The 26097-nt window shown below is 44.8% G+C and overlaps 1 protein-coding gene and 1 pseudogene across 2 annotated transcripts in view; both read right to left on the reverse strand.

Annotated features, from left to right (window-relative positions):
- Positions 1-7808: 7808 nt before the first annotated feature.
- LOC132487488 (protein transport protein Sec61 subunit beta-like) lies at positions 7809-8150 on the reverse strand (annotated as a pseudogene).
- Positions 8151-9201: 1051 nt separating this feature from the next.
- The window catches only part of THSD4 (thrombospondin type 1 domain containing 4), a 571330-nt gene continuing 554434 nt past the window's right edge, over positions 9202-26097 (reverse strand). For both annotated transcript variants that reach the window (XM_060097078.1, XM_060097079.1), the window contains 4 exons: positions 25819-25992; positions 20266-20445; positions 15773-15917; positions 9202-15299 (listed from right to left, as the gene is read on the reverse strand). In XM_060097078.1, coding sequence (XP_059953061.1) covers positions 15157-15299; positions 15773-15917; positions 20266-20445; positions 25819-25992 — 642 coding nt within the window. In that variant the 3' untranslated portion in view covers positions 9202-15156. The remainder of the gene's footprint in view (positions 15300-15772; positions 15918-20265; positions 20446-25818; positions 25993-26097) is intronic.

Genomic DNA, 26097 nt, shown 5'->3' on the forward strand with positions numbered 1-26097 from the left:
TTAAAAATATATGCTCATACAACCAGACAACGTGAAAAATGAAACAGAAAAATGTTGTCGGTGACTTTGGACATACTCTCAAGTCTTTCTTGTTTTTCCCTTTGTTTGCAGCCCTCCCTCAATCTGCCTTCATGACAATTTTTAGCTTGCTGTGTAAATTTTGAGGAGCTTAGGGGAAAAGGGTAGTGCAGCGGAGAGGAAAATTCCAGGGGCTGGCTTTGGATTAGGTTGGCTGTTATGTGCATCAGCGCCCCCTCCTGGAAGGAGAGAAAGGCAGAGAGCCGGGGCTGAGGCACCCTGCAGCTTTCTCTCTGAATAAGAGTGCCTGGCTTGCTTTCTTCTCTCTCTTTTTTATGGTGTTATCTTGAGGATTTATTTATCTATTTATTTATTTGTTATAAAATTTTTTCCAGCTTCACTGAGATGTGGTCGTGCAAGTTTAAGGTGTACAATGCGTTGATTTGATACACTTATGCATCCCAGTATGATTAGCTGACACCTCCACCATGTCACATAATTATCATTTCTTTTCTGTGGTGAGAACATTTAAGATCACAACATATAAATATATACTACAGTGTTGTTAACTATAGTCACCAGGTCGTACATTAGATCTCCAGAACTTATTCATCATATAACTGGAAGTTTGTACCCTTTGACTAACATCTCCCCTTTTCCTCCACCCCCAAGCCCCTGGAAACCACCATTTTACTCTCTGTTTCTACAAGTTTGGCTTTTTTAGATTCCACGTATAAGTGATATCCGGCAGTATCTTTCTTTCTCTGATTTCTCTCACTTGGGATACCCACTGTTGGCTTACCAACAGGATTGCCCCAGGATCCTCCTCCTCTAGCCAGCTCTTCCTCACACCTCAAGACTAGGCCCCAATGTCTCCCCTCAGCTCAGAACGCTATCATTTCTCCCCACATCCCAGTTATGATCAGAAGCTATCTTATTCACCTCTTTGTTTCATTGTTATTGCCTGTCTCCAAATACAACCAGGAGATGGCTGAGATCGGAAATCTCCATCTCGTTGAAAGGCTTGACACAGAGAAGGAGCCTGAATGGGTAAATGAAAGCTTCCCCTCATTCCCCAGCAGAGTTTGCTGCTCTTTCCTCTCGCCCTGCCCTCTGCTCTTGCCTCCAATAGAATCATCTCACTGCTTCAGACTGCTCTGCTCCCGTGCCAGAGCCTGGCCCAGGGCCTGGTGTGGAGCGAGCCCACATGCATTCCTGCTGCCCTCACACCCACGGCCAGTGTTGCCAGTGATTCTATCATAGGAGGTTTAAACCATGTACTTGCAGTTGAAAACAAGTCAACCTAGAGATTCTCTGGGGAGAAGTAAAAATGAAGAGTTGCGGATAATCGTGATAGAAAGAGAATGTGCTTTAATAAAAGGGTTTTATCTGGCCAGAGTAGAAAACTGTTCAAGTAATAAACTACCTCAGGATGGAATGATAGCTTCCTAGGGATCTTTCCCTGGTTTCTACAGTAATGTTTCCACACTGATTTACCAGGGGAGCAGCCCCTGATATAAGAAAATGGTTTTCAAGGTTTGCTGAGGAAAGGGGCTGACAAGGGTAGCCCATCTCCACTTCAACCAAAACACCTCTGTGTTTGTCTGTTTTCTAATTGGTAGGATTTTGTTTGAAGAAAGATTTCCTCTTCCAAAAAAGTGACAAGAGGATTGCAGGAGTATCAGGTGAGGTACTTAATAGCTGTGTGACCTTGGCTGAGCCTCGTAACCTCTCTGGGCTGTTACAGTAAAGAAATAATGGAGCCAAGAAACCTTACCTGTGTGAAGGCAGGGGACTGAATTACAGGACCTCTCAGGTTCTCTCCCATATCTAAGATCCATGGTTGTACGAAGTCACAGAATTAGAGGGAGCTTAATCTACTCTCAATACCCAGAATGGCCACAAGATAGAGATGTTACTCCATGAGCAAAGCTTTTTCTACTCCAGGGACTGTTTCACTCCCCAAATTCTAGCACAAGAGATTTGGGAATTTCTCCTTAGAAATTACAGAAAAGGAAAAAATGTCCATTAGTACTTGCAAATTCAAGCAGAAGATTTAAACTATTTTAGTGATGAATCCTGGCAAAGTTACCCAGTGTTTAACTCATAGCTTTGTTTTTCTACCAAAACATCAGAGTATCGCTCTTTGGAGTCTCCCTCGCCCCATGACAAGAGTCTCTGCAAGGTTTTGTTCTGAGATATTGGAGCTCCTGACATATCATAAATATCCAGGAAATGGATGCTGAATGGAATGGATGTTGAATTCGTTGAATTGCGTCGGTGAATGCCAGGTTGGCATTAAAAGATATGTTCTTCTATGAGGAGGATTTCCTATTCCCGTAAGGGCTGTTGACATGATTTGTCAAAATGGTTAGAGCGGTCTCTAGTTTTTGGCTAGAATTCAGCTTTTCTGTATTTTAGAGGTGATTGCCTCAAGCCCCAGATTACCAGGGTTTGGGGAGCATTGAGCTGGAAGGACATTTACTGAATTATGACCTGAGAATCTTTGTCACATTATACTTTATGGGTAGGAAAAGAAAGTATGAAAGCAACAGGTTTAGGCAAACACACGTGGTCCCAGAGGACGTCTCACTCAGCAGACATTTGGCATGGAGGCAGGATGGAGCAAAAGAGACTGGGATGTTAACTTCTTGCTGCTGGGAGAGCAGGGAAGATGGAAAGGTGGTGGGAGGAGGTTGCCTAGAAGATGATGACTGAGATCACCTGGGAGAGAGCCTGAGTGATGATAAAGGGTGGGTGCCCTGAGCCTGGAAGCTGGAGAACTTTCTGGACCCAGAACTGCCTGTTGTTTCCCCCAGAGTGTGGTCCCACCAGCATAAATGAACTGAATGTTCCTGAATCCTTGCTGGACCAATCTGTCAGGGCCTGCTTGTAGAGAAGCCCTGGTGACCTTCATGAATAGGCTGGGGCAGGTAATGATACCTTGATAGCTCTCCCAGGCCCTTCCTGCAGCCAAGGAGCAGCCAGCCCTTCCTGAGTAGGTGATCAGTGGATCAGCATTGGAACAGCTGTTTTCATTTGTCTGATGCTTCAAGCTGCTGGTTATTCCAGGGTTGCTCATGCCTGAGTGACGTTCAGACAACTTGTAAAGGAAAATAATTGTTTCACTCACATGGGATGCTGAATTAAATAATACTTAATTACAATGTTACAAAAATGAATCTAAGTAGAGGGATTATAACTCTCACAGAACTACATAATCAAAATGAAATTGCCAATTAAGTAAAAACACTATTTCAGAACAAACAGAATTAAAGGCAACATCACTGATAAGATAGATAATGCTTTGTTGAAACTCAATTGACACTCACAACATGGATGCATGGTGGAAATGCATGGTGGAAATTCTTTTGGGTTTGGCATTAATGACAAGTAACTCACCACTCTTGTCTACCCACCCTACTGTGTGGATCCTTGCTTCAAACAGCAAGTCTGTGACATAATTTGGCCTTTTCTTGGCATGAATAAACCTTTTACTGCTAAATTCAACTCCATTCTTCACGTATTAGCTCGCCCATGACAATTAATGTAACACTACCTGGTTCCAGGGCTGGAAACAAAGGCCTTGTTGGGCCGTAAGGTGGTCAACTAGACGTGGTGTATAGGTTCATGCCTATATATATATATATATATATATATATATACATTTTTTTTTTTTTTTGGTCTGTGTTGGGTCTTTCTTGCTGCACACTGGCCTTCTCTAGTTGTGGCGAGCGGGGGCTACTCTTAGCTGCAGTGTGTGGGCTTCTCGTTGCAATGGCTTCTTTTGTTGTGGAGCATGGGCTGTAGGCACGTGGGCTTCAGTAGTTGTGGCACGTGGGTTCAGTAGTTATGGCTCATGGGCTCTAGAGCTCAGGCTCAGTAGTTGTGGCGCACGGGCTTAGTGGCTCTGCGGCATGTGGGATCTTCCCGGACCAGGGCTGGAACCCGTGTCCCCTGCATTGGCAGGCAGATTCTTAACCACTGCACCACCAGGGAAGCTCCATGCCTATATATTTTTAATGCACAATTATTTAAATGGCAGTGCTATTTATAATTTTTAAAAGGTGAAGATAAAGCAAAATTTCTAAGCATAGGTGAATGTCCAATCTCATTACAGTCACACAGCTCTTACAATGACATGTTCATGCCAATTTAAAAAAGATTATTATTAACATGAAAGCACAAAATGAAAAAACTTGTTATTGAAGACACTCTGGGAAAACACTGTTTTATTAAATTCTCTCCTCAGGATGAATTCCCAGGCATGGAATTATTAAGTGAAAGCTGAAGAGCTTATGGCTCTTGTTACATTGTACTGAGTGGAGTTTCATAAATCAACATTTTCATTGAGATGGTATTTCTCAGCTTGCCTCCAAGGTTCATGGTTTAACCGAGGAAAATACGTGTCTGGGGGCACAGCTCCTGCAAGGGCAGAAATGGCAGCTCATGTCCGGCTGCTGGCCTTACTCGGATCCTGTCACCCCTCTGCCCAGATCCCCAGCTGGCCTCTCCTCTCACGGTGAAAGCACAGCCTGTCCCTGGCTCCCAGGGTCTGACCTCATCTCCTCCCGTGCTGCCCCGCTCCCCCAGTGTTCCTGAATACGCTGTGTGCGCCATGGAGGCTCGACTCCGGCAGCTTCCTCGCCCGGCACCCTTACCCAGCTATCCACGTGGCCGGCTTCTCCCACGCCCCAACCATCCTGTTTAAAGTCGCACCCCTGCCTGTCTCCACCGCTGCCCCTCCACCTTCTCAGCTCGGCTGTTTGCCCCAACACACACCACCGCCTGACGTGCCGGGCACACACGAGTTGTCTACATCCCTGTTTAGAATGTAAGCTCCGAGGGCAGTCTTCCGGCTGCGCTACTGCGTATTCAGTGCTAGCAGAGCATCAGGCACAGGAGCGAGTGCGTGAACGGTTGTCACAACTGGGGAGGCTCAAAGCCTGGTGATGCACAGTGAATCCCGAGGGAGAATGCCTGGGATCTGAGGAGCAGAGCTCCGAGGGCAGGAGCAGGCGGAGGGATCTGCGTATTTCCCTTCCCTGTGATTGGCTTTGACCGGTAGAGCGAGGCAGAGGCTGATACTGGTATCAAGTTCAAGCACATTTGATCCTTTGGGTCCCACTGCTCTTGTTCCCCCTCCCACCTGGCCAGCCTCCAAACAGGGTTGACTCTGGCCTCTGAAGAACACATTTTTGGAATCCATATATGAAAACAGGACAGAGAAGTAGAGGCGTCTCCTTGAAGCATTTTCTCTGGAGGCAGTGGTGTGTGTGTGTGTCTGCGTGTGTGTCTGTGTGTCTTTGTGTGTCTCTGTGTGTCTGTCTGTATGTGTGTGTCTGTGTGTGTGTCTTTGTGTGTCTTTCTGTGTGTGTCTGTATGTGTCTGTGTGTGTTTCTGTGTCTGTGTGTCTGTGTGTGTGTACATATCATAGAAGTGTGCTGCCCACTGTTGTCGGGCACTCCACCCCGAGCATGAGAATCTTTGTGAAGCCACAATAATCAACAACAACATCTGCTGTAATGTGTATTACGTGCTCAAGGAGTAAGTTCTGGGTTAAGTTAGTTTTCAAGGGAGTTTTTGTCTTGCACATGGGTTTATGCAGTTCTTCGGGAGAGGCAGTGCCACGCAGAGGGACAAGCACACTCTTTGAGACCAGACAGATATGTGTTCGACTTCCTCAGCCACTTAGGACCTGTGTGATCAAAATATTTCCTCATCTGGCTGAGACCTGGTTTTCCCAGCTATATTCTCTTTGCATCTCAATTTATTTATCCATAAAATGGCCACAAAATGAAGTGTTTGCTTCGAAGGTGTTATCTTGAAGATTAAATGATGTAAAAGGACCTTGGGCCTCCCTGGTGGTGCAGTGGTTAAGAGTCCGCCTGCCGATGCAGGGGATACGGGTTCGTGCCCCGGTCTGGGAGGATCCCATATGCCGCGGAGCGGCTGGGCCCGTGAGCCATGGCCGCTGGGCCTGCGCATCCGGAGCCTGTGCTCCGCAACGGGAGAGGCCACAACAGTGAGAGGCCCGCATACCGCAAAAAGAAAAAAAAAAAAAAAAAAAAGGACCTAGAGGACACCTGGCACATAGTAGGTGCTCAATAAGTTAGGGTTTCCCAGCCTCAGTGACGATAAGCTTCACCCAGGACTGGCTCTGGCTGCTGCCAAAAATATTAGTTTCCCTTCCCCTGTCCTCTTTTTGTACTTTATTCTCTCCAACTTTTTACTTTAGAAAATCTCAAACCTCAGAGAAGAATAATATAACGAATACTACATACCCTTCACTAATATTCAGCAAAGTGCATTTTACCTTATTTGCACGTATTCTTTCTCTCTCTCCACATACACGTGCACACACACACAATTTTACTGATGACCCACGTGAAAGTAAATTGCAGACCTTGTGACCTTCATCCCTAGGACTGCCACAGTGTGTACTCCTGCCCGACCAAACACCACCTTCACATCCAAGAAGTTTTACGTGGATTCAGTTGTGTCATCTTAAGTACAGGCCATGTTCAAATTTTCTCTCTGCCCAAATGTTCCTGATCACTCTTATTTATTTACTCATTTATTTAATTTAAAAAATTTTAACATAGGTCCTTGTTGGTTATCCATTTTAAACATAGCAGTGTGTACATGTCAATCCCAAACTCCCTAACTATCCCTCCCCCCACCCTTCCCCCCTGGTGACCATAAATTCATTCTCTAAGTCTCTGTTTCTGTTGTGTAAATAAGTTCATTTGTATCATTTTTTTAACATTCTGCATATAAGCAATATCGGTGATCACTCTTTTTTTGAGGGTCACTGTCGCTGAGTCTATTACAGGAACGTGTTATTTTGAACCAAGTCTGACTCACAGGCCCTTCTCTTTCTGATCTGCTGGAGGTAGATCTTGTTGTCTGTCCCTAGAGATGCCTGGAGATGGCTGAAGACAGTTACCCCTCCAGATCCTCCCTCCCCCATCCCGGTCCCCATCCCAGTCACCATCCTGATCCTCTGGGCTCTTTCCTGGTGGCCAATTGACTAAATACAACGTGTCGGTCCCAGAACTGGAGACCAAGGGGTCCAGCTTGGGTCTGACCCCTGAACAGGGGCTTTTGACCTCCCTCTCAGGGGCAGCTGTACATCTTCAAATGCAGCCTCTGCTCACACTGTCATACTGAGCATGGGTAAACTAAACAGCACTGCACTTTCTTATCAACAGCCAAGCACCCATCCAGTCCTTGGGCAATTAGTCATTGATTGGAATCAATGTGGAGAGACTGGAACTAATATACGCTGAGACCATGTGACACGCCAGGCCCTGGGGAGATGGACATGGGAAAGACACAGGCTGGCCTCTAGGGGAAGCCGACAGTAGAATCCTAGTGTCACCAAGTGTTAGCTGGACACGAAACCTCTCTGAGTCTCAATGTTCTCATTTCTAGAAGGGGACAACATTCCAACTCCCTAGGTCTGCTGTGAAGATTTAAGACAGCATGTGTGAGGGTTCTCAGCACAGTGTCTGGCACATGGTAGACTTCTGATTTGGGTGTTGAAGAATAAATGGAATTTGGATAAATGCCAGAATAAATAAAATGTTCTGGCAATGGTTGCACAACAGTGTACTAAATACCACTGAATTTCACACGTTTTTTATGAATTAAAAAGTTTATGAGCCATAGAAAAAAAATTGATTCCTTAAAATCAATTCTCATTAAGTTCCCTGTAAAACAGTTAGCTTACAGAAAACTTTCTTTCTCATGAACAGAAAATCACCATGTTTTTGGTCCAAGATATGCTGGGGTTTTTTCCTTTCTTCTTCAGATGACAGATAGATGGATGTAGCTGAATCTATGAACGAGTGTACTTGCCCCAAATGTGCAACATAAATACAGAAGCGACGAACAGAAGACTCATAACCAATACTGGAACCGGGCCAACTTTGAGCCCCGGTGAATCCTCTGTTTAGAATCGCCACATCCCCCCCGTGCCGGCTCGGGTAGTGCGGCCTGCGCTCCTCTCCGCAGCTGGCGGTTTTCCTCTGCCAGACCATGGATCTCGCCGCACCGGCGGCCACTGCTCTGCTGGCAGAGCGCCCTGAGGAGACCACGTTAGTGCCACTGGGGGACGGACCGGGCATGCAGAAGACAGGAGGGCGGCAGGAAGCTGAAGTGGACAGCGGAGAAGCGGTGGAGCCCGGCAGCCGGAGAGACTGATGCAGGTTCACACTCTAAAATGATTAAAACAGTGAATTTTGTTAAGTGAATTTTACCGCAATAAAAAAAAGAGTAGGGCTTCCCTGGTGGTGCAGTCTTTGAGAGTCCGCCTGCTGATGCAGGGGACACGGGTTCCTGCCCCGGTCCGGGAAGATCCCACATGCCGTGGAGCGGCTGGGCCCGTGAGCCATGGCCGCTGAGCCTGCGTGTCTGGAGCCTGTGCTCCGCAACGGGAGAGGCCACAACAGTGAGAGGCCCGCGTACCGCAAAAAAAAAAAAAAAAAGAGTGATTTTTCAGGCAGAAAATGTGGATGGGAGGGATGGGAAGCACATCTGAGGCACAATAATAATTTTCTGAGAGTTACTGATGCTGCTGCTGCAGGGCAGCCAGTGTCAAGGACAGAGCCTGTAGGCACTCTACTAGAGACTCTCTCGTCCAGGGTGACTTTCAATGGGCTTTATGACCTAAGTCATATTTCACGTTATTAGGCATCAAGATAACCTGAAAGATTTTGTCAAACACTCTGCTAAGCTCAAGCCCAAGGTAAAGTCAGCCCGAGGAGAGTTGGAAGAAGTTGTATTCCAGTTGAGAGATGGAGCCGCACGAATCAGCACAGTGGGTCCCAACACTTTCTGCCTCCTGGGGGAGGTTTAAAGAAATACCTGTAAAAGTGCAATCCTGTAAAACAAAACAAAACAAAAATGAAATCCTGTAGAAGTGCACATGCCTGAATGTTTTATCTTAAGCTCCTCAGCCAAGGTTGAGGACCAGGGTACCAGCAGGCTGATGTCCTGCACTCCCTGTCCTCTTAGGGGTCCAGGCGCCCCCAGAGCCAAAGTCCCACAGACCAACCGATCTCTAAAGGGCTCAGCTCTTCTTTTTAGAGGGCTGTGCGAAGCGACGTGAGTAGAAATGGAATAAGGCCTGAGAAAGCACAGACATGTTAACAAAGCTGACATTTTAAAACCAGTTTATTGTATTTTTACAATAATAAAAATAAATTAGTCATACACAAAAATAGTTGTCATTTTTGCTGAAGAGAAAACTGATTATTTACTCATATAATGCGCCTCTGCCTCTTTAAGCAATAATTGACACCGTACGGGTGACCTGGGGTGGATGGGGTATTCTGTGGGTTCCTTGCTCCTGGCTGTGCAGTTGACAACCCAGAGCTCCCACTCAGCAGTGTCCAGCGGGGGCCCTGGAGGCGTGGTCAGAGCAGTGAATGCATCACCTCTCTTACACCCCTCCCTGCCCTTGCCAGGGGACCCTGCCTCCCTCACAGCTCTAAGCCAGCCTCCCCAACAACTTCCTGCTGGTGATTCCAAGGAACGAGGCAAGACAAAGAGAAGGGATGAAAAAGACCCTCCTAATTCCTTCTTCAAATGTTTGAGGATGAGGAGATGGCAGATTACATGAGCAAATATGATATTCAAGGTGGAAAGGTGGCAATCCAGAGAGACCTGTTTCAGGTATAATCCGAGGGGTAAAAACCCCTGAATGAGTCGAAAAGCCGAGTCATTTATATTTGATCTTAAAACCCAGGAATTTGGCTAATCAGTATGCTAAATTGTAACTATGGACTTGGAATAAGACATCACGTGCAGCAACCTTCCGGGAAGCTGGGTTAGTAGGATCAAATAATTTTACACAAATGTGGATCGAATATGTAAATAAATACCTATTAGGTCCCTTTGTAATTAACATATTCTAAATAATAGAACTATTTTGGTGTAGTGACTCATTCTGCTGGTAGAGTTCAGAATACACATTTCCTATAAACATCTTGTATTTACAAAGGACAAAATAATAAGTTATAACAAAGTATATCCTTCCATCAAACTGAATGGTGGGGATCTGGGGGTCAAGGCAGGTGGAAATTATGTAACAGAATGGCTTTCCTCTCACTGAGGCAAGGGGCTCAACATCTGGAAGCTGCTAAGAAAGCTGGCTAGAGAATCCCACCCTGTGGAGGTCACTTTTCCTCAGCAAGATGGCAGTCTCCCACTGTTGCCCACTGAATAGAAAGAAGCAGGAGTGTGGTTGAGAGGGGAGAGAATGACGTAGCTCCAGCAAAGGCACAAGAAAGCAAAGTGAGTTGAGAAAGTGAGATAGTATTCAAAGGGTGCTAGTCTAGTCGAGGTTCTGCCCCCATCAAGGTGTGTGACCCTGGGCAGGGAACTAGTCATCGGGACAACTGGTTACTCATCTATGAAGCAGGACCAGACAGGGCAGCTCTGACCAATTGGCTAGTGGTTCTCCGAGGTATGAGGCCACATTCAGCCCTGGAGAGGGGTGCGCCCCTGGGTTCAAAATGGTAGAAATGGGAAGTACGTGTGCTGTGTACTTGCCATCCCAGACCAGGTGAATCACTTGAAGCTGTTCTACTTACAGAGTCACCAAAACCCAGATTGGAGAGAATCTTAAAAGTCCTGTTGCCCCAGCTGGGTGCTCGAATCCTCCCTTCAGCATCCATGACAAATGGCCATTAAACCTCTGCTGAGACCTCCAGGGATGGGTCAGTCACCACCAACCACAGAGCGCTCTACCTTCTGAAGGCTCTCACTTGTAGAAAGGTGGTTCTTCTGCAAGAAGTAAAATGTGTCTCCCTGCAGCTTTTACCTTCTGGTCCTAGGATGGCTCTCCCCCGGGCTAAACATTCTCATGAAGTCCTTTCCACTGCTTCTCAGAGTCTGTGCCCCTCATCAGGATTGGGTGTGCTCATCTGAATGTTATACGTTACCAATATTCTTTTTAAAGTTTCCAACAATCACAAATACGGTTCACCAACATTTTCTCCTTATGTAGCCTGAATGTCGTGTGTTGTGTGCGTGTGTGTGTGTGTGTGTGTGTGTGTGTTTGGGGGTAGTTCCATCCCACTTTCTGGACTCACACTGAGCTTCATCCACTGAAACTCTTGCATCTCCCCCACCTTGTACTTGTATAGTGTTTCTTTTTTTAATACAAAGGTGGGACTTTATGTTGCTTCCTGGTGAATTTTGAAGATCCCAGGTTTTGTTCTAGTCTCCCAGACTTTTTTGGTACTAGAACGTGTCATTCAAGTGTTACCTCTCCAGCTTCTTGGCATCCACCAATTTCATCAGGAAGGTGTCTAATTTCCCATCTAAGCCACAGAAAAAGTGTTTCATATGGCAGGATCAAATGTTGGCCTCCACCTGCCAGGCTGATAGAGGTTCCCTCAGGTTTGACTATTCAGCCTGTTTCAAGAGAAGTCATGTTTCTTTTTACCACTTATATTTATGTCTTTGACATTAGAAAGCAGATATTCAAATTCTAAAGTGGCTATATTAAAGAAAAAGAGAGCCACTGGTTTAGAAAGTTACTAGTAACATCTGGGTTTCTCTCCCTGCCACACAGCTTGACAAAAAGAAATGAAGCCAGTGTCCCTCATTTTCATCCCTCTGGAAAGTCATTCTTTTTAAAGGAAAGAGTGTTGAAAAACACTTTGAGGGTGAGTAAATGATACACACCCCAAGAGCCTTGGGCCAGAGAAGTAAGGCAACGGGACAGATGGGGACAGTTCTGAGTGCTTCTGTCACAGTGCAGCTCCTCTAGGGCGGGGACTGGCCCTGCTCATCTGGCTTCCCCACCAGCTCGCAAGCAGGGGGCACTGTACACGCCTTTAATGAAATGAACTGACGCCATCTAGTGGCCGAATTTACAAGCTTTTTTTTTTTTTTTAAATGCCCTATTTCTTATGCTGTTCCTTTTCTAAGGGGAGAAAGGCGAGTCCACGTGAGGATGGGGAGGATGGGCTGCACTGAATGGCTTTTGCCTAGGCTGCAAGGGGCACACTTTCCTTTTCCAATAAGTGATAGTAAAAAAAGCAAACTATTTCTGTTTGCAGTTTTGTTGATTTTTTTGTGAGAAAAACACAGAACAGCTTTAATTTATCTAATTTCAAAATTCAGAGCAGGGACTGAGGCAATCTGGTACACAGAAAAAAAAAGCTGTATTAAAATGTAAATTTCATTTTTGCATCATGGTCAGTTAAGGGACGAAGCAGAGGACTGAGGAGGAGATGGTGGGTCATGGGAAGGAGAGGGTGAGATAAGGGGACAAGAAAATGAGAAAGAGGCATCTCTGGAGGGAGGAAGGAACATTGTCGCTGAAAATACTAAAGGACATTATCATGTGTGTTGTGCTAAGAACAAAGGCATTTAGACGTTGATATAAGAAACAAGGAGATTAGTAAAAATTGGATTTCCAAGTCAAGCTGATAAAACCCCTCATCTAGCAACTTATAAGCTTTCCAGACATAAATGAATTCCAGGATTAACTCAACTATTTGTTGCAAGAGAAAAAAGACCCCTAATTTCAGTACTTCTTTCCCCTGAAGACATGGGGTTGATTTATTTGCTCCTATCCAATTCCACAACAGGCAGGATGGCCGTTCTCATGAGAGGACCACTGTCCCTTTAAAGAACTTTTGGGTGACATTTAGGAGCCACAGGACACTGCTGGATGTCAGAGACAAAGCCGTCACTGCCCCAGCCCAGTCGTGAGAATCCTGAGGTGGAAGGACCCAGGATGCTCACCTGCCACTTGGTGGAGAAATCCCTTTTAGGCTGGAGAGCTCACTCATTAGGACACCATACCTCTGTTGCGCTGGGCAGCCTGGATGGCTAGAAGGTTTTCCCGCAATCGGAGCTGAAATCAGCCTTTCTGCTCTTCCACCCACTGATCTTGCTCTGTCCTCCGGCAGGTAAAGAAAGCTTCCTCCAAAGAATCCTTCAAATGACTGGCTTGTACAGCAACATCTGACAGTAGTTGCATAAAGGAAACCCTCCCTTGGGACAAGAAGCAAAGGCAAGTGGCGAGAGGGAAAGAGTGGGTGCTGGATGGAAACCAGCCATATGCTTGGCCTCTCTGGTCTGTTTTTGCTTGGTGGGCACAGGAATCTGGGCCTCTGTCCTGCTGCTTATTGCATGAGTTACATAAGGATCAGGAGAGATAGGGTGCTTTGGGGGAAATGATGGCTGGGGCTCTCCAGAAAGAGAAGGTCACATAAAAAGGCCAAATAGAACTTCTGAAAGCTCAAGGGTAGTGGGAACCTAATGGAGTGTGCAAGACTGAGCTGGTGATACTGCTTCCAAAAGCTGCAAATCATCATCAAATTAGCAGATTTTTGGGTTAAAGGGCTCACGGGAGAAACTCAGTTGCTATGAATTTCAAAGCAAATGCTTGCTTTGAAAGGGAAATACGCCCAGGACCATAGTACTAAATAAGATAAATTTTCTATACGCTTCCAATTTGCTCAGCCTGATTATTTTTCTTAGTGGGTGTAAGAATACATACATATATATATATATATATATATATATATATATATATATATATATATATACGTCCCCCCTTCTTTATCCTCACTGATTTTTCAGATAGTTTATCTTTCATATGCACTGCATTCCCCTTCCAGCCAGAGGCCTTGGGAACTACAGAGTTATGTGAAGTGAATCAGGGAAGACCCTGCCGCTGCGGCCATCGTGGAGGAGTTCACAGCCCCTTTTCCCAGGCTGGCTGCCTTAATATAGATCTTAGTGCTCACATCTGGGAGGGGGGATATGGGTTGTGAGTCATGGGGGAAGGGAGGGATGCAAAGTCACAGAGAGACATCTGCAAATCAAACCAGAAAGACCTCAGGGAGACTCTTTCTAATATAAATATAGGGCTTTTGCTGGGACAGGTTGGTTAGACTTTCCACTGGGCGATGTGTAGGGAAGGACCCAGGAGAGATGGCTGAGGAAGGGGTGAGAGCCCAGGGGACAGAGCTGTGTGCTCTGGAAATCTGCTCTGGGAGACAAAAGGCCAAAGGATCCACGATCTAGGATTCCATGGGCGGCATGTACCACTGGGGAGAGGAATCAGAATTTCAGGCAATCACCTTTCTACCCCAGTGGCTTTCTTACCTCATGGCATAGTTCCATTAAGGATGGGGTTTAAGAAACTGTGCAGAGTCCTGTCACCAGGACCTGTGACTTTGTGGGGGAAGGGAAAAAAGAAACAGACTCCTGAAACAACTGAGGGCAGGAGATAAAGGCGACTTTTGGCCCGAGGAAAGAATTCAAAGGTCTGGGCTTTGTTTGCTGAATGGGAAACTTCTCAGCCTCTAGGTCTGAAATGAAGCCACATCCTGCAGACCTAAGCCTTCTGGACAGCCCTCGGGGTGAGGGCTTTGTGGTCAGATGACTGGGGTCAGAACTCAGCTCTGTCACTGAATGGGTCAATTACCCGATAACGTGGCAGGTAGGTTACCTAAGTTTAGTCTCAGTTTCCTTGTCAGTAAAATGGGGACAATGATTCATTCCCTGACTCCCATTCTGGGGCGCTGTGCTCACAGCCGCTAATGAGCTAATATCTCTGAATACACCTGCAAAACAATAAAGCTCTAAACTGGCATGAGATATTTGTGTCACAAGGCTGAAAAAGAGCCTAATGTCTTTGAGAGTAAAAATAGGCACAGCCGGGCTGAGGTAACAGAGGGATGCAGGCACCCTAGCAAGGCTTAAGGGGGCTCTGGGGTGGGGGGACTGTCTCCTCTGATTCTCCAAGGGGCGCTGGTATTAGAAAGGCCAGCAGCACTGGGGCTAGGCAGTGCCCAGACAGGGCCTGACTGCTGACTTAGAAAGTGCCAGGACGGGAGTCGGCCAAGAGCTGCATGCAGTCCCCACCGCTCGGTCTGCAGAGAGCGCAGGTGCCAGGTTTCTGAAGGAGGGGTCAGCAGTTCACGGTGATGCTCAAAGGACAACTGTGGCCTTGCTCCTGGGCACCGTGTGTACACTTTATGAAGGTGGGGTGCTAAGTTGGCTGGCAGCTCCACAGGCCAGGGAGCCCCCAGGAGGGGCAGCAGTCAGCCAGTCCCACTGCTCACAGACTCCCTGACCTGCCCACGGTTGCGGAGCGGGGTGTTATCTGCTCCCCAGGAAGCCCGAGTGCCTGTTGGCCACGCGCGTGCAGGAGACGCAGCAGGCAGTCTTGTAGTAGTTGTAGACGCAGAGCCTGGCCTGGACCACCACGTTGCAGTTGTAGTACCTGTCCTTGCAGTTTTCATCTGTAGCAGAGGAGAACAGAAAAGACTCTCTGAGCACGAGGGGCAGCCTGGACTTAGGGAAGGAGAAAGGGCGGCCGGTGTGGCTCTTCATCCCGGTCCTGCTGTTTATTATTGATGGGAGGTGTGACTGTGGGCTGAGAGCTTTTATTTTTTTCTTCTTCTTTAAACATGCAGTTGAAATCTATCTACTTTGGCCATAAGGATGCTGGAACCAAATCTCTGAGTGCATTGCCATTTTAATCAATTCCCATGTAAGTTTATCTGTTGATGGGTGGCTTGGATCGCCATCTGTGTTATCAACAGGCACCTTAAACTATGAAATATATACCCAAAGGATGCCGACCCCCTTCAACTCCATGACTAGGCACAAGGTCACAGAGAGACCTAGATGAATCTGGCATTTTCATACCAGAGGACAGGACGGACCTTAAGAAAGATTAATATTTTACTCCAAGATAGAACTCCCTACTTACCAACTTCAGGGATGCAGTCCTGAGGGTTACAAGATTCTTTCTCTTCTGGTTTCAACTGAGGGTCACAGAGATTACTTAGGGTCATCTCATCAGACAGACAGCGCACTTCCCGGACGCGGAAGCCGCCCTGGCAGCTCTTGGAACACTGCCCGGGGAAAGGAAGAAAGTTAGATTTCTTGACAGCCCATTAGCTCAGCACACGGGAGAAGACAGATATTGGAAAATTTCAGACATCTACCAAAGGAGACAGAGTATTAAACTCCCCTGCACCTAGCAACCAGCTTCAACACACATCCACTCATGGCTAGCCACGTCTCGTCTGTACCCACCCAGGTCCATTATTTTGAAGCAAATCTAGATATCATATCACTTCTTCCATAATATTTCTGTCTGTAGCTCTAAACAACAAAGACTCTTAAAAAATTACCACGATACCATTATTACACCTAGAAATCAACAATAGTTCCTTATCTTCAAAGATATATTCAGTGCTCCTATTTCCATTTGCCTTGTGAATCTCAATTTTTTAAATAGTGCTTTTTTTGGGGGGGGATCAGGATCCACATCAGGTCCGTATATTGCAGCTAGTTGACATGCCTTTTACGACTCTTAATCCATGGGTTCCCCTCCCCTGTGTTTCTTCTCCCTTATACTTTATTTGTTGGAGGAACTGAGTCATTTGTCCTGTAGAGTTTCCCATAGTCAGGATTTTGCTGACTGCATCCCCATGGTACAGTTTGACATGTTCCTCTGTCTTCTGCATTTCCTGTAAATTGGAAATTGGATCCAGAAGAGGTCTTAACAGGTGCAGATTTGATTTTTTGTGGTGAGACTGCTTCATAGGATGTGTATGTTTGTCTCTCTTTGTAGGGGGCCAGCAACCACTGATAAGCAGATCCATTAGTTCATTTGGGGTTGAAAAATGGTGATAATATCCTAACACCTCTTCTTCTTTTTTTTTTTTTTCTTGTACGTGGGCCTCTCACATGTTGTGGCCTCTCCTGTTGCGGAGCACAGGCTCTGGACGTGCAGGCTCAGCGGCCATGGCTCACGGGCCCAGCCGCTCCATGGCATGTGGGATCCTCCTGGACCGGGGCACGAATGAGTGTCCCCTGCATCGGCAGGCGGACTCTCAACCACTGCGCCACCAGGGAAGCCCTCTTCTTCTTTTATAAGCAGAGAATGTAAAGAATCCCCACTCCTTCCTCACATATATTTACTCTCTGGTTACCCAGTGGTATGGCTTGTTTAGGAGAGACAGGGTAAATTCTTGACTATTTTCTTTTATTTATCAGTTTTCAGAATAATGAGTTGGTTCCCCTAACATCCCCCAATGGTGGAACCTCTAATTAGTTTTTTTTTATCATTACAAACTTATTATAGATGGATGGATTTAAACATATGTGATGTATTTCATTAAATCCATGGTAGTTATTATTTTTACTGATGCTCACTGATGCCCCATCAATGGCTATCAGGAGCCCAAACGTTGGTTCTTGAGCCCTTTGGACATGAACTCGTCTTTGAGAACCTCCTTGATACCTTGTATGAAAAGACATCCCAATCTAATTTATACTTATAACAGTCACAGACTTCTTGGTTCCTTTTAGTGGGGAGTGGTATGTTGAAACCATATTCTGGCTGATAGGCATGCCGTTTGCTACTGGGTTGGTCATTGTTTCCAGGCTCTTTCAGTGGATAAAACAGGGAAAAAATTTTTTTAAGATAAATTAATTTGTGAGTTCATACTGATATTTCTAAGTCCAATTCAGGACAACAGGATTTTCACTTAACTCTCTTCTACTTTTGGTCTGTATCTTCTTTCTCCTAAGTTGAGAATCCTATTTCTCAAGGATACTGGGGATAATAGAGCTATACTATCATACTATCATATTTACTGGTACATATATTATCACAGTACCATAAAGTAGATTATTCATTTACTTTATCACCCATTATACACCCAATCATCTCAGAACACAGGACACCAGCTGTCACTAAAAATGTGATTATTGCAAACAATACAAACGTGTTTCTGCAGTCCTTTTTGTCCTTAGGGATGGACAGTCAAATTACTGTGGTTTACAGCCACATGCAAGAGTGCTGTTGCCACCAACTGCATACATATTTAGGTTAATTTGTTTCATTGCATTTTCCATTTTTAGGGATTCCTTTTTTAAGCAGAATAATTTTGTTAAAAAAAAATTTTTTTTTTGGCTGCGTTGGGTCTTCGTTGCTGTGCGTGGGCTTTCTTTAGTTGTGGTGAGCAGGGGCTACTCTTCGTTACGGTGCATGGACTTCTCATTGCGGTGGCTTCTCTTGCTGCGGAGCACGGGCTCTAGGCACGTGGGCTTCAGTAGTTGTGGCACGTGGGCTTTAGAGCACAGGCTGAATAGTTATGGTGCATGGGCTTAGCTGCTCTGCGGCATGTGGCATCCTCCTGGACCAGGGCTCGAACCTGTGTCCCCTGCATTGGCAGGAGGATTCTTAACCACTGCACCACCAGGGAAGTCCCTGTTTTATAATTATATAAAATATTTACTTAGTTCCAAACTCAAATTTATAAAACAAGGTAAATTTAAAAGTGTCTTGCTTCCATCATCTTTGCTACTATGGTAACTATATATTTCATATTAGTTTCAGTTCACTTATTTATTTTAAAATTTACATGCAGAAAAATTCATTTTTTGTGGTGCACAGTTCTGAGTTTTGACAAATTCAGAGAGTCATGTATCTCCCACTGCAAACAAGACAGAACTTTCATCACACACAACAAATCCTCTTGTGTTGTCCCTTTGTAGTGAGATTCACCCTGCTCCATCCTCTGGCAATCACTGATCTGGTCTCTGTGCCTATAGTTTTTCCTTTTACAGAATATTATGTAAATGTAATCATACAACATACAGTTTTGGGGGGGGTTCTTTCTTTCATTAGCAAAATGCATCTGAAGTTCCTCCAAGTCGTGGGAGGTATCAGTTCATTCGTTCTTGTTGCTGAGTGGTACCTCATTGTTTGGACGCACTGCATTTTGTTTATCCACTGACCTGCTGAGGGACGTCTGGGTTGTTCCCAGGCAAGGCAGGTGTCTTTGGAGTTGGTGGCCTTTGACGTGGCCTGGTGAGTTTGGTCCTTTCTAGACTCTCTAAGCAGAATGGCAGAAGAAAATAGTGATCTGTTCCTGCTTTCTCAAGGGCCTTGGCCAATATCAAAATAATAAAATGGTACTTCCCAGAAGTTGGCAAAACATCTTTGAAACTCAACACCTCCTTTATTCCCATTTGCATCCAAGGTGTGGTTCACCACATACCCAAATGGCTGTCATACACTGTCTGAAAACAGAATTCTCAGCTTTTATCCACATATTTTATAAGAAAATCCCTTTGATAACCTTTGAATGATTTTGAGGAAGGCTCTGGCCTCTACTCTGGACTCACCTACAGCTACTGCTTGATGATCTTCCCTAACAAAAAGCAGAACGAACACTGGTCCCCTTGTGTACAAGTCATATGAAATGGTCATTGGGAATGATGACCTGAGGAATTTTTCTGTTCTAGGAAGTTTCTTAACAATAAACTCTTTCACTTGAAAAAAAAAGAATTTTATCACTGTTTCCATCCTTTTCCATTTCATTCCTTACTAACCTAGTTCTCTATTCACTCTGTCTCTCTGTAGCTCTGTCTTTCTTCATTTACCCTCCTTCCGTACAAAAAGGATTTGAGATGGCTTAATAGATACATAAGAGGGCCACAAGATAAAAAATAGGCGAGGAAACTGGGGTAAAAAGAAGATAAAAGTAGGAAAGAGAAAGAGAAGCCAGAGAACATTAACACCTATAAGTCACTTTGTGTATTCTGATAAACTCTCTCTTAGAGATGGGCCACAGTTTTGGCTTTGAGTTTCCTAGTAGCCAATTCAAAGAGAAAAACAGGATCAGTCCCATAATCCATATTGTCTATAGGATTTTTAAAAAGTGTACAACACACACACACACACACACACACACAGGTATGGAGGCCTGACAGAAATTCCTCCAGTGGGATTTATAACAAGATCACTTCATGATGTTGTATTCTCAACAGCATCCCTGAATCCTTTCAGCCATCAATCCTCTGCAGCAGTATTTCTCAAAATGTTGGTTACACCTGTAGCCAACTCACCTAAGGAGCAAATTCCTTGGCCACATTGGACCCAGAATCGGCCGTTTCAAACAGATCCCCTCTGATTCTTATGCACACAAAAATTTGAGAGTCACTATTTTATGGCCTCTATAGTTTAGAAATCAAGATTGTCCCAGTCTCAGGCTCCCCACTCCCCGCCAAGCAGGCTGAGTCCAGGGCACCCTGGCTGTGACCAAGTAGGGCTGATTGCTGCAGGGAATCTACTCAAGGCTGAGCCCAGTGCCTGGTACCCAGTAGATGGCCCAACAGTGAGGGGGGAGGGGGGAAGCATAATGATGTACTAACACAACCTCTACCAAAAGCACCGGGACTTACCATGCTCCATTCTGTGTTAAACCATTTGGCTCCGCAGGGCTTGAGGTGGCAGGATTGCTGGCTGGGGGGTCTCTCCAGGAAGGAACATTCATAGGGGTCCAGCACTTCAAAGGTGTCAGCGTTCTTCCTAACACAAATCACCTCCCTCTGTTGGGTCCCACTCCCACACTCGATGGAACACTGGAGAAAGAAGCAGAGAAAGATGGGTGTCATATGACGGAAAGGGGACGAGAACTACCATCAACTGAGCGATGTTTACCAGAGCTTACCATCACTGATTCAGTGAGGAAGAGCCCGAGGGTGCCCGGAAAACACTTCTGGAGGAAAAGTTGCACACAGATTCCAATTTTCCTAACACTTCTGTGTCTGGAATGGAGAGTGGGTACCCTGAGTTCTCACAGCTTGAGGATGCTGGCCTCTGAGACCCTGGCACCCTCGGTGAATATGAGTGAGATGGTGTCCTGTAGGCTTTCCCACAGAACATACCAGCCAGTCAATTTGGTTTTGTCTGGTAGACTCTTGACACCTCTCACTGTAAAACAATGAACTAACATTCTAGTTTATCTGCTGGTCTTTTAGGGGAGGGAACTGGGAATGAATTCGTTTCCCAGAGTCTGCATGCTTCTGGATGAAGGGCTACATTAAAATTCTTTGGGACACACAAAGCAGGGAAGACCACAGACTTGGGACAATGTCCCCTGGTCAGCCCTCGCTCCCAACAGGGCAGCCAGCAGGAAGCCTTTGTCCGCGGAGTCCAGTCCCCTGGCTTCTTATTTGGAGCTGAAGCTCGCTGGGGTTGCGGCCACGAAGAAGCCAGTCAGATAATTACACATCTTGGTTCGTTGCGTTAGGTTATGGAAATACGATGCGTGTAACCCCCTATAAGTTATTCTGTTTAGTATCTATTACTTTGTAAAATGTTTTTTGTTCATGTTTGGTGTACTCTTAATACCTTTTGATTAGAAAATTTTACAAGCTGTGATCTATATACTTTTAAAGACTTTAAAGAAGCTATTGCCTTTATGAATAGCCTGTAAAAATGTCTACAGCTGAAACTCAATATTATCCTTGCTTCTGTATGCAGGCACATGGTGAAATAAAAGCAGTGTGGAAAAACCCACGTCACTACCCAGCAAAAGTACCCCAAACCCAAGGCAACAGACTATGGATTATTCACACAGAGCATAATAAACATCTCCATCAGCAATTTCCACTTTGTGCCTTTTTTTCTGCCATCTTCATAGATATCCAGAAAACTACAAGGCTTCTTAGTTTTGGGACTGTCTGCTCAGATGTTAGAGAGTAAATGTGATCCAGACACAGGGGCAGACAAGAAGGCTGCTGTTAATAGCTAAAGACTGTGAAAGAACCATCCCCCCAATCCCCCGCAAGAACTAAGACAATCTAAGGGTGAAGTAAACCCAGAATTGACAGGGAAGAAAGCAAGCATCTGTGCATGAATAATAGACCTGGTGGAATATCTTATGAATAAGAGTTGGGCTACTTTGTCTCCAGAGTAGAAAAAGACTCCCTAAGCCTGACAGGTCTCATTCTCTTGGGCTGGCTTCTCCGTCAGCCTCAACAGGACCACTGCTAGCACCTGTGCTCACAACTTCCCAGGGAGTCTCTTCCCCTGAGCCCACATGAAAAGTCCCAGGAAAGGACTCCATTTGGCTCGGCTTGGGTCACATGTCCATCCTGGACTAATCACTGTGACTGGGCCAGTGGGGTGTTCAAGAAGCCAACTCTCATTCAAACCACGTGTCTGGAAGGAACATTTATTTTTATATCCTGAAGTCAGTTAATGTTTAAGACCTACTTTCAACAAATAAGCATGCTCTATTTCATTTTCTTTTGGGATAATATCAAATTCCCAGGGCAGGGAGGTGCCAGCAGGCTCTGATAGTCTTATAAATTCAGAACAAAAACCTTGTCCACAATCAATCATGTCCTGACCCTTTGGATGACAGGCAATAAATTCCATGTTTCTAATCTTAGCAGAGATAAATGCTGCCTTCACCAGGATTCACGCGACTCTCAGTTTTCTGAGTAGGTCTGGAGTCAATAGGATGCCCACAGGTAAAAAAGACCTGAATCGGGCTTCCCTGGTGGCGCAGTGGTTGAGAGTCCGCCTGCCGATGCAGGGGACACGGGTTCGTGCCCCGGTCTGGGAGGATCCCACATGCCGCGGAGAGGCTGGGCCCGTGAGCCATGGCCACTGAGCCTGCGCGTCCGGAGCCTGTGCTCCGCAGCGGGAGAGGCCACAACAGTGAGAGGCCCACGTACCGCAAATAAAAGAAAAAAAAAACAAAACACCTGAATCCTGCTCCCCTTTCTTCTTCCTCAGACATTGGTGGACATGTGAGTCGAACTGCACTGCTTATCTTCTCTGTGTGAAGGCTGTTATGATCCAGTATTAAGATTCCACACAGGACTCTTCCCATTGCCTCAGTTTCCATGAATACTTGGTGTAATTAGTGTCCCATACACAGTCCACTTCTGAATTATCTTTGGGGTTTAGATCCTAGGTGTTTTGCTGCCAACAATGAGATAGAAACATTGGCAGAAAAAATAATAAACATGGAGAAAGGGAACTAATACTTATAAAGTACTCCCCACGTCCTAAGCAATGACCCTTTTATATACAGTGTCTCATGAAAACCAAGAGCAACTCTAAAAAGTTGGTACCATTATCCTCATATTTGGATGAGGAAACAGGCTCAGAGAGGTTAAATTACCTGCCCCAACTCAGAGAACTAAGGCGACACTGAACTGGGATCTGTTATTAAGTATGTCTAACTCTGATATCAACTTGGGTAGCATTGGAAGTACTTGAATTCTTTCTTTTCTGAATTTTAAAATATTTTACACTTTGTATTATAAAAATATTAAGGAAATTTGAGAAGGAAACACTTACCCATGTTGTTTATATAGAAAACTATACTTTGAAGAGGTTGAGATAGGGTTCATATACTTTCATATTCTGTTTTTCACTTGCCTTTATATTATATGTACTTTCTACATCTTCCTAATTATCATTGTTCTTGTTACGTATCTTAATGAGTTACGGTATACCATAATATCCCTAACCATCCTGCTGTCATGAACATCTCTGTTGAAAAAACTTTTTTTTCTCCTGCTAATTATTTCCTTAAAATGAATCCCCAGGAGTGGGGTGACTGGGTGAAGGCAAATGAACATTTTTATGGTTCCTGACTTTTATTGCCAAATTGCTTTCCAAAGGGGTTGTGTTGATTTACAAGGACAAAGCAGTCCATTTCTTTTCAGGGTCTGTTTTTAAAGCTACTTAAAAGAAATAAAATTCTATATGGAGCCAGAGGTCCAGATAATGTGTAAATCATGATCATCAGCCAAAAAGTCTTTGGAGAACCAGCCAGCCCGGGGAGCCAAATACTAAATGGCCCAAGAACTCAAAATACCGATGGTAATCATAACAGGGCAAAGAGGGACTGATTTTAGGGGGTTCATGTTCAATTTTGGAACCCTAAGGAAAAATTAATTAATCAATTAAGTTACTTTATTGAGGCATTTGGTATTATTGGTTCTCCATAATGAACAAACTTAACTTTCTCTGTTTCTGCTTCGTTCCCCCAGCTTTGTTGAGATATAATTGACAAATAAAATTGTAACATATTGAAAGTATGCACATGATGATATGGTATACATGTGCATTGCGAAAGGATTCTTACAGTCAAATTAACACATCCATCACTTCACATATTTACCTTTTTTGTGTGTATACGTGACAACACTTAAGTTCTACTCTCTTAGTAAATTTCAGTATACAATACAGTATTATCTACTATAGTCACCATGTTATACATTAGATCCCCAGAACGTATTCATCTTATAACTGAAAGTTTGAACCCTTTACCAACCTCTTCCTATATCCCCCACCCCCAGCCCCTGGCAACCATCATTCAACTCTGTTTTCCTGAGTTTGACTTTTTTTTTCAGATCTCACATATAAGTGATACCATACAGTATTTGCCTTTCTGTGTCTGGTTTATTTCACTTAGCATAATGCCCTCCAAGTCCATCCATGTTGCTGCTAATGGCAGGATTTCCTTCCTTTTTAAAGGCTGAATAATATTCCATTATAAACAAATACCACATTTTCTTTATCCATTCATCTGTCAACAGACACTTAGATTATTTCCATACCTTGGCTATTGTGAACAATACTACGAACATGGCGGGGGGCTGGGCAGTGCAGATATCTCTCCCAGATAATGATTTTCTTTCCTTTGGATATATACCCAGAAGTGGGATTGCTGGATCATATCTATTTCTGCTTTTGACACTCAAATACAGACAAAACTGACTTTATTAACAATAATAGCACTAGAAGCTACAATTTATTGTGTGTTTATTGTATGTCAGGCACTGCACTACATACTTTGTACACATTACTTCATTTCTTCTAAAAATAACCTCATAATGTGCTTCATTATTGGCATTTTATAGACAAGGAAACCATGCTGGACCATAAGCTTCCTGAGGGCAGGGATATTTGTTTTGCTCAGTGATGTATCCCAAGGGCTTAGAGAGAAGAGCACATAGTAGGTGCCCAATAACTACTGGGTTTTTTTTTTGAGGTATCACTAATACCTGTTAAAATGGCAAAAAAGAAACAAAAACAAAAACAACTCAGACAATACCATGATCTGATGATACAGAGGAACTAGAACTTTTAGACATTACTCACAGGAATACAAAAGGGTACAGCCACTCTGGAAGAGCTTGGAGCTCTGTATTAAATTCAAAAACCATTTACTACACAACTCAGCAATTCCACTCCTAGGCATTGACCCAGGTGAAATGAAAACTTATGCACCCATAAAAAACTGTACATGAAAGTTAAAATGGCTTTATTCAAAATCACCAAACACTGAAGTGTCCCTCAACTTGGGAATCAACAAGTGTAGTATACCCATACAATGGAACACAACTCAGCCACAAACAGAATGAACTATTGATATATGGAACAATATGGATAAATCTCAAATGCATGTGTATTACACATAAGCAAAAGGAAGCTGACTCAAAAGGCTACATACTGTTATATACAGTAATATGAAATTTTGGAAAATGAAAAATTATGAGGACAGAAACAGATGAGTGGATGCCAGGTGCCAGGTTTGAAGGAAAAAGTTGACCACAAAGGCACAGGAGAATTTTGGTGGGCAATGGAACTGTTCTATATCTTGATCGTGGTGGTAGTTACATGACAGTAATGTTTGTCGATAATGATAGAACTATATACTAGTTATGGGTTGAACTGTGTCCCCCAAGAGTTCATATGTTTAAATCCTAACGTCCGTACCTCAGCATCTGACCTTGTTTGGAGAGAGGGTCTTCACAAATTAATCAAGAATAACTACTGTTGACCGAATGAGGCTCTAAAAGCATAAGTAGCTTCTCCAGGGTCATGGGTAGCACAGCTGGGGTTCAAACCCACCCGGCACCCCCGGGATACACCGAGCCCTATTCCCTGACCTAGAAACAGACACCCCGGTTCTGGCCACTCACCTGACTCCAGCTTCCCGCAAACCACTCCACCTCGCCCGTGCAGGGCCCGTTGTCACATGGGGTGGCCTCCACTGGCCGGTTGTTCCCGCAGCCCTCCAGCGGCAGGCTGCTGACGTGGTTGGTCATGCACACCACTGAGCGTGTCCGCACTCCAGCCCCACACTCTGCCGAGCACTGCGAGACAGCAAGGGGCGCCTTAGAGGGGAGGCCTCCCCGCAGGTTCTGGAGCCACTCTCAAAGGATGCGAACGACATCGCGTTTCCCTACCAGCTCTTTCCC

The sequence above is a fragment of the Mesoplodon densirostris genome, chromosome 4 (genome assembly GCF_025265405.1).
Source record: "Mesoplodon densirostris isolate mMesDen1 chromosome 4, mMesDen1 primary haplotype, whole genome shotgun sequence".
Classification (NCBI taxonomy): Eukaryota; Metazoa; Chordata; class Mammalia; order Artiodactyla; family Ziphiidae; genus Mesoplodon; species Mesoplodon densirostris.